Source organism: Boleophthalmus pectinirostris, unplaced genomic scaffold (genome assembly GCF_026225935.1).
Source record: "Boleophthalmus pectinirostris isolate CB_2022bp ecotype Guang Dong unplaced genomic scaffold, ASM2622593v1 HiC_scaffold_11, whole genome shotgun sequence".
In the NCBI taxonomy this organism is placed as follows: Eukaryota; Metazoa; Chordata; class Actinopteri; order Gobiiformes; family Gobiidae; genus Boleophthalmus; species Boleophthalmus pectinirostris.
This window is the reverse complement of record NW_026570994.1, coordinates 11,181,631-11,190,084: the sequence shown is the minus strand read 5'-3', so window position 1 is coordinate 11,190,084 and position 8,454 is coordinate 11,181,631. Positions and strand designations below refer to the sequence as shown.

Below are 8,454 nucleotides of genomic sequence, written 5' to 3'. Positions count from 1 at the left end.
GCTGGGCCGCGTATCATTATAAAGCTCAGAGTTCCGCTGTCTCTTTCCACCTTCAGCCATTTTAACCATGCTAGGAGCTCTGGGACGCTGCTGCACCGGGGCTCTGCAGGCTCTGAAGCCTGGGGCCCAGCCCCTGAAAGCCCTTGTTGGATCCCCCGCTGTCCTCTCACGTATGTTATGCATGTCTATGATATAAGCAAAATAATGCCATATGAAGCAAACGCGAGTGACACAATGTCGTGGCTAGGCTAACCTAGACTTGTGCTAGCTAGTCACCTCCACGCTGAATGTGCACCGGTGGAGCTGAAGGCCTTTGAGATGATATTGCTTAAATAATTTATTAGTGCTGTAAATATTCCTTACTTGCTTGCACGAGTGTATTCACAGTGGATCTCTCTTATTGGGACGACACGGACGAGAAGCTTTGCGCGATGTTGTTTGTGTGTTAGCAGAATGACCTTTGTAGATGACGTGAGGCCATGTTGGTCAACTTTCAGTGCAGTGAACAATCCAAACTTAAATATGCTAGATTCATTTAAAAATGAAAGCCCCTTTTTGATAATGTTACTCATTCTCATCGATGCGTTTGAAGGACACCATAACTTGTGACCGTAAAGAAGGTTGTTGAAGCAGCGTTAGCATAACTAGCTCAACGCAGCTCATTCATTTGAGTCGTTGTCAGGCTGTCACCCAGTGAGAGGCATGTGAACATTTTGTACGGTTTACTTGGTTGATACGATAAATGGCTATTGACGAGATTTTTTATTAAACAAGAGTTACGAAAAATAATTTTACGGCATTTAATATTTTGTAGGCCGAAACTATGTTGCCCCTGCCGCCGCCGCAGCTACAGCCAGTGGGAAGATCGTGGCTGTCATTGGGGCCGTGGTCGACGTCCAGTTCGATGAGGGCCTTCCTCCCATCCTCAACGCTCTGGAGGTCGCTGGCCGTGACTCCAGGCTTGTCCTAGAGGTGGCTCAGCATCTTGGTGAGTGCAGTTTTATATCAGACGGAGTTTAAAATATGAAGGCACTATAAATTCCTATCTTTCCCTTTTCATATCTCCAGGGGAGAACACTGTGCGAACCATTGCCATGGATGGTACTGAGGGTTTGGTTCGTGGGCAGCAAGTCCTGGACACTGGGGCTCCTATTAGAATTCCTGTCGGCCCGGAGACCTTGGGTAGGATTATGAATGTAATTGGTGAACCAATTGATGAGAGAGGACCCATTTCAACGAAACAGTGAGTTAATGTTAAAAATAGAACTATAAAACCTGTAGACGTAAATGCATTCTGTTACTGTTTTTTTTTTTTTTCCCCCTTCCCCAGGACTGCCCCAATTCACGCAGAGGCTCCTGAGTTCACAGACATGAGTGTGGAGCAGGAAATTTTGGTCACTGGCATTAAGGTTGTGGACCTGCTTGCTCCTTATGCCAAGGGAGGAAAAATTGGTATGTCAACATAACGTCTAATGTGAATTACCAATGAACTTGACATTATATTAATAAAACTATATATTCTGGTTTTCAGGTCTGTTTGGAGGGGCTGGTGTTGGCAAGACTGTGTTGATCATGGAGCTTATCAACAATGTGGCCAAGGCCCATGGTGGTTACTCTGTGTTTGCTGGTGTGGGAGAGCGCACCCGTGAGGGAAATGACTTGTACCATGAAATGATTGAGTCAGGTGTCATTAACCTGAAAGACACTACCTCCAAGGTTAGTGAGTTTTTTCATGTTGATGGTATTGATGGTATTGAAGCTATTAGTGGCCCTTCGACTCACTGCATTTGTTTCACTAGGTGGCCCTGGTGTACGGACAGATGAATGAGCCCCCAGGTGCCCGTGCTAGAGTGGCTCTTACTGGTCTCACCGTGGCTGAATATTTCCGTGACCAAGAAGGTCAAGATGTACTGCTGTTCATTGACAACATCTTCCGCTTTACACAAGCTGGCTCTGAGGTGAGTAGCTTTTCCAAGTACAAGGTTATAGGTTAATGGACAGATTTGTGTTTTGGGCTTTTTGACAATGCTGTGATTATTTTTCAGGTGTCTGCCCTCCTGGGTCGTATCCCATCTGCTGTGGGTTATCAGCCAACTTTGGCCACTGACATGGGTACCATGCAGGAGAGAATCACCACCACCAAGAAGGGTTCCATTACATCTGTGCAGGTAAATTAGGTCTATATAAACTGTGCCGTGAATGAGGTAGAGCAATTAAAATCTGATTGTTTTTCCAATCCCAAGGCTATTTATGTGCCTGCTGATGACTTGACTGACCCTGCCCCAGCTACAACCTTCGCTCACTTGGATGCCACCACTGTGTTATCTCGAGCCATCGCTGAGCTAGGTATCTATCCTGCTGTGGACCCCTTGGACTCCACCTCCCGTATCATGGATCCCAATATTGTGGGTGCCGAGCATTACGATGTTGCCCGTGGTGTGCAAAAAATCCTTCAGGTTTGACTGAATTTACGTCCACATATTCTAATCTACACAAATATTATGCTCATTAGTAATCTTCTCCTTTTGTAGGATTACAAATCCCTGCAGGATATCATTGCTATCCTGGGTATGGATGAGTTGTCAGAGGAGGACAAATTGACTGTGGCGCGTGCCCGTAAGATCCAGCGTTTCTTGTCACAGCCCTTCCAGGTGGCCGAAGTTTTCACTGGTCACATGGGCAAGCTGGTACCACTGAAGGAGACCATCAAGGGCTTCAAGGCCATCCTTGCAGGTAAGGAAAATTGAAATGGCCACTGCTGTGCATTTATTTGTCCATATTCCATAATAGAAATTGCTTTTTGTTTTTATAAGGTGAGTATGATGCCCTGCCTGAGCAGGCCTTTTACATGGTTGGTCCCATTGAAGAAGTTGTCCAGAAGGCTGAGAAGCTTGCCGAGGAGCACTCTTAAAGATCCAAATTATAAACTGTCCTGGAAAGGGGTTAGGAGCACTTGGTTTGTAAAACATGTCAAAATACCAATCGTACCTGTCTTGTTCATATAAAGTTCTATTTAATGTTTCCTAAGAAAGGATGAAATAAAAGCGGTCTGTCCACAACATCTGTCAGCTTCATACTGGTTTGTCACACTTGTCCTTTTAACTACAAGTTCAAAGGCATTGAGCTATCATGCCTAAATGTCTGATGGAAATAAATTGTTGAACATGACTTCAGTTATGGTCTTTTACTCCACATATTGTAATAACCACCAGTAATTCTGTATCCCATGTTTTGTGCTAATGGGAGAGGTTCAGTGGTTTAATGCCATTGTTTTTGCGGAGTCTGCTTAAGCCTCAGAGGAAAAGGGAACTGAAAGGAACAACTTGCAAAAGCCAAGTCTTTCTGAGGATTTGTTCTTTTATTGGAGCACTAAATAGATGTGAATACTAGACCATACATACATGAAATGGCATGCAATAAACTTGAATAGGAATGCTCAAACTGACTTTGTAGTAAAGGGAAGCAAAATGTCACTTTCAACTTTGTGCTGTCAGAATATAATCTGAGATCCATGATGGCATGTATGACAGTGGCAGCCAGAAGAACTTGGCATCCCAGCCAGGAGAATAGCGCGTCCTGGGCCGGACTGCGGAGACGGCATGTTCCATACAGTTGACCACCTTCATCAGATCACCATCACTCATCCTTGGCAGGTTACTGAGTATTTCTTGAACTGTACAACAAAGCAAAAACTTTCCAAAACATCTGCACAATAATTGTAATACAAAAGGAATACCATATAAAATGTACCAGTGTCTATATAATTTGCTCCATAGCCATCTTTAACCTCTTGGGGCAGGTTTTCCCACAGAGACGTCACAGACTTCATAATCATATCAGCATTGGTCACATTTGTTTTGAAGAAGCCAGGCTCAATGCAGAGGACTCTGACACCAAATCGGCGCATGTTAAGCCTGAGGAGAAGCTATTTAATTATTAACTAGACTTACAAAAAAATAATGATTCTATATGATTTATTGCTTAACCTGAGGGAGTCATTAAATCCTTCCACTCCATATTTCGACACAGGGTAAGGACCTCCTGTCGCACTGATTCTTCCAAATACACTAGCGACATTGACCACTCTTCCTCTGGCCTTCTTTATCAGTGGTAAGACACTCAAGGTCACAGCTATGACCCCATTCAAGTTCACGTCCAACATGTTTTTGTAGTCATCTATGGTGAGCCAATCGCAGGGGGCAGAGGGGAGAGCCAGACCTGCATTGTTCACCACAGCCCACAAGCCTGAAGAAATCACAATTAGACATATGTTAGTTCAGTAAAATACAGAAAAAACGCCACTACTGGTAAAACAAAATCAAATAAACTGGTAGCTTTAAGTCAGACCATCATACAAGATTATCACTCACCACGCTCTCCTACTTTGTCCTTGATCAATGTTGCCACTTTGGCCACACTATCTTTGGATACAACATCAAGGTGCACTGCAGTTAACCTTTCAGAGCAAGACTTCTTCAGATCTTCCTCTCCTTTCTCACTGTAACAGCCTGCAATCACTCTGAAACCCATCTTGTCCAGATGCCGTGCCAAAAGGTTTCCAAAGCCAGTGTCACAGCCGGTGATATACACATACTTGTTGCTCTTGTCCGAGACCCTGGGTATCTCTCTGATCCATCGGTATACATAATAGAGAGCCACAAGTGCCAAAAAGTACAGGAACATTTCTGCAAAACTAAACAAATAATTAATCTGTAACTGTAAAAGTTTAATTATTCTGTGTGGCAAATAACTGTTATGCAAGCAAAAGAAAAAGACTCAAACTAGGCTCAGTAGGCTATGCTATGTTATAAGTTATTATACGATAACTAGCTCTTCATGGAGACGGTATTGGCATAACTGAAGCTTAACCACAAAATCATGAGCCTAAAAACCATAAATTGAAACGGCAAAAAAAACAAAACAACTATTGCCTCAAATATTTTGGTTAACTTAACGTAGTCCTTTAAGACTAAAGAAATAGGTGAAACTGGGGTAAGTTGATCCACTGATTGCTTTGGTGTGTTCTTTGACGAAACAATAGTAAATCTGAATTAAATAAAGCACTCTACAAACATTTTGGGATATTTTGTAACTATGTACATTAAGGACTCCAGAACACATAGTTTTGGTTTTGGACCATAGTGTGACCAGACGTCCTTTTTTTTCCGGACATTTCCTCCTTTTGGGACCCAAAAAAACGTCTGGGAGGAATTTCTAAATTATGCCAATGATGCCAAGATTTTGACTCTATCAATAGACAGCTTTGAGTGGGACACTTATTTTGGTTTTGGGGACAATCTTTGCTCTCCTGATCAGACACAAGGATTCCAAGGATACAATCACCTGCGCTTTTACTGCACTGTGCACAGCGAGGGCACAGACCGCTCAGAAAATAAGCCTACATTTATTAAAAGTATTATTACGAAGGCATATTTGCTCATGTGGAGAGATTGGATGATCATGACGCGGTTCTTCATGTCTCAAACTATACACGACCACTTTTTATTTGATGAAAACTGACCTCAAATTCCCGCCGCGGAGATATGTTCATAAATCCCACATGGAAAAGTGTGGAGCGTTGTGGACTCAGGAACGTAACCGTGGCGCGCACTCGCTACACCAGTCCAATAGTCCGTTCTGTTCAAACGTCCTGATAAAACTAAGGTCTTAATGTTCATCCTGCTCTGAATCCAAGACTGAAAACTCCTGTCTGTGAGAAGTGACAGGAGCAGCGCTGTATCATAGCAGGGGCAGGGAATATAGACACTGTCGGGAAAATAAAACCATGCCAAAATCAAACACCACCATATATCGCCGGTTACAAAGTACAAACAGCACCAATTTTTTTCGCCCCCGTACCCGGTGTTCCTTTTAATAACCCCAATCTGGTTTACTCTAGTTTTGAATCGATTCATTTTAATTAATTTGCAGGAAATAAACAGCGCCTAACTAAACTGTTAACAAACATTTTATAGCTTGCACGGTTTAAGAATGCATACTTTCAATGTATGCCATGTGTAATAAAAGTTTTGAAGATTTAATAGATGACCCAGTGGCCCAACTTACCCCAGTAACTCCTACAAACAGATTTTCATATAGCTAGGCATAAATATATTTTTCTATTGTTGCGTTCCACAATTCCAACTCTTTTGCCGTATGTTATAATGCGCAAAGACGTTAGGGCTTAATTGCAGAAACATTTTCAAAACCTTTGTCAAGACGTGGAGCTCAGTCTTCGTAAATCCAGATTCCAAGTCTGTCCCGGCAGAGGAATGCTACATGATATGTAGAAAGGCCTTGAAATGTGATAAGCTACAAGCGAGTCTAAGGTCCAAACAACTACAACCAAGCCCACTTCCTCCAGAACCAATTCCTGGCCAAAGAGGGCGAAAAACCGGAAGTTTGAGAACAGTCTGTTCATATGTCAATATTATTTTTTATTTATGCATTTATTTTGGGCAAATAAGCAGTTTACTTTCTTTTACCATGGAACATAGTATCATCCATACTGAAATTAGTGCAACCATAACAACAAAAACAAAAACAAAACAACAACAACAACCAAAATTGCCCAAAAATATGTAGGAAGAAGAAAATGTATTTAATCCCACCCCCATCTTCTAATTTAACATGATGAGCTTTCTTTTGCGTTCTTCAGATATTTTATGAACTATTTACATGTAAGAACAGTGAGTAAATGTTATAGTTTGGTAATGTAACTATAATCATATGCAATAATATAAAAGGATAAAAACAATAGTAACATACAGCAGATACAAGTAATGGTAATGGACAGCACAATGGTATGGAAACAACAAGCATAAACCAGCACTACAGAAGACCCTCTCTATATATACTGTGACCAGACCATGTGTTTATATAACAACTTGAATTTATGGATGTTTTGGCATTGCTTGAGATGTGTATCCAGACTGTTCCAGGAATCTTTGGGAGCTTGGACTAAAATTTCTTTATGGATGATTTGCAATGCTCGTTTCTGCAACATAATCAATGGATGAAGAATACATTGGTAAGTGTTCCACCACACTTCAACGCAATATGTGAAGTAAGGGAGAACCAGTGAACAGTGTAATGTACGAAGGGCATTCTGATCAAGGTAATATTTTATTTTGTTTATTATAGCAAGACTTTTTTGATTTTTTTGGTTTTGCATGTCTAACGTGGGTTTTCCAAACTATTGGTCAGCTCTTTACTGAGGGGAGTGCTGAAAAACTTTATAACCTGTTCTTTCTGACTAGGTAGGCATTGGACCTAGACAAGCGCTGGGTCTCTTTTCTCTCTTCCATCCCAGCACGCACTCACAAGATGAAACAACTGCAAACATCCAATGACCAGTCTACGTCTCTTGTAACACTGCTGTCAGTACAGTAGATTTAATGAACTTACAAGAGGTTGTTGACTGTGACACTCCACTACCACTAGATGGCACCACTGTCTCGTTTTTGTTTGTTGACCACTCATCCATATAGAGCACAGACTGTATATAGCCTATTGTATTGATAGTTATAGATATGGATAATGTATACTTCTTTATACAGTATACCAGGAAGAAATTCTTTATTTTATGCTATACTTGCTGTATAAAAATACATATTTTATGATTGACAAATAAGAATAAGGTAACATAGTTATTGATTAGTGGCACTAGAATAATTAAAAATAAGTTCACTTGTAGCCTACGTGTAAAGTTCATGTGAGTACAAAAAACCCCTCTGCTCACACAGGAGTTTAATTTGTTCTCTTTTCCAATTTAGGGTATCCAAAGGTACTAGTTCTAAAGAGCATGAGAAAGTTGGGGTCAGGGACCTTGCGTACACTGACTGACTGCATTAGGCTCATTTTAGAAAAAGCAAATGTATGCTGAGTAGAGTTTTCTCTGGATTACATTTTTCCTCAGCAGTTACAGTGGTTTGTGTAGAGATATCTCAGGAGGTTCTCAAAATGTACAGCATAAAATGCATTATTTCCAAAGGCGTTAGCCACAAGGGATGCAGATGGAAACTAGCTATTTATCTGTTTTATCTATTTCTGTCTTTATGAGCTTAATGTCTCAGCACATGGTCCCTTTAAATAAAGACTAAACTAAACAATTAACATTAAATATTAAACCAGTTACAGCTTCCCCCGCCGATCCCTTTGGTACATGTAGCTACTGAAAATTTGCAAAAACAGCTCACACAAAAATCATTCCAGAATTAATGTTTTCCTAAGCAAAATTTTATCTCAGCAAAATGCAGTTTTTTGATCAAAATTTAGCAACCATCCTCCAAAAGCAAATTTTCCCATCAAAACTCATTTCACAGTGCAGCTCAGAAGTTTCACAGAGAATCAGGTGGCCTGACATTGGGGGTTCATACTTTGCATACAAGTTTGGACTGGAAAAGCTTTGCTTTTTTGTCTAAAACATGTCTGTCTGTATCATTAAAATATAAA

General features: G+C 41.0%; 2 protein-coding genes across 2 annotated transcripts; one reads left to right on the top strand and one right to left on the bottom strand.

The window, feature by feature from the left end:
- Window positions 1-11: 11 nt before the first annotated feature.
- Window positions 12-3,061, top strand: LOC110153240 (ATP synthase subunit beta, mitochondrial). Its single transcript, XM_020917116.2, has 10 exons — window positions 12-170; window positions 815-988; window positions 1,069-1,243; window positions 1,331-1,452; window positions 1,532-1,716; window positions 1,800-1,958; window positions 2,046-2,168; window positions 2,244-2,456; window positions 2,532-2,733; window positions 2,814-3,061. The coding sequence occupies exons 1-10, from the start codon at window positions 68-70 to the stop codon at window positions 2,909-2,911; spliced, it is 1,554 nt and encodes a 517-aa protein (XP_020772775.2). The 5' UTR covers window positions 12-67; the 3' UTR covers window positions 2,912-3,061.
- Window positions 3,062-3,324: 263 nt separating this feature from the next.
- Window positions 3,325-6,367, bottom strand: LOC110153237 (retinol dehydrogenase 7-like). Its single transcript, XM_020917113.2, has 5 exons — window positions 6,210-6,367; window positions 4,371-4,693; window positions 3,987-4,245; window positions 3,751-3,914; window positions 3,325-3,673 (listed from the first exon to the last, which is right to left on the bottom strand). Exons 2-5 carry the CDS (start codon window positions 4,681-4,683, stop codon window positions 3,477-3,479), a joined length of 933 nt encoding a protein of 310 aa, XP_020772772.1. The 5' UTR covers window positions 4,684-4,693; window positions 6,210-6,367; the 3' UTR covers window positions 3,325-3,476.
- Window positions 6,368-8,454: the final 2,087 nt, after the last annotated feature.

Bases quoted from the DNA above. Each gene is read 5' to 3' on its own strand.
- LOC110153240 (XM_020917116.2), top strand. From the start codon at position 68: ATGCTAGGAGCTCTGGGACGCTGCTGCACCGGGGCTCTGCAGGCTCTG. The intron at 171-814 runs GTATGTTATGCA...AATATTTTGTAG, and splicing joins ATCCCCCGCTGTCCTCTCAC to GCCGAAACTATGTTGCCCCT. The intron at 2,457-2,531 runs GTTTGACTGAAT...CTCCTTTTGTAG, and splicing joins GTGTGCAAAAAATCCTTCAG to GATTACAAATCCCTGCAGGA.
- LOC110153237 (XM_020917113.2), bottom strand. From the start codon at position 4,683: ATGTTCCTGTACTTTTTGGCACTTGTGGCTCTCTATTATGTATACCGA. The intron at 3,915-3,986 runs GTTAAGCAATAA...GCTTCTCCTCAG, and splicing joins GGATTTAATGACTCCCTCAG to GCTTAACATGCGCCGATTTG. The intron at 3,674-3,750 runs GTACATTTTATA...TTTGTTGTACAG, and splicing joins AGCAAATTATATAGACACTG to TTCAAGAAATACTCAGTAAC.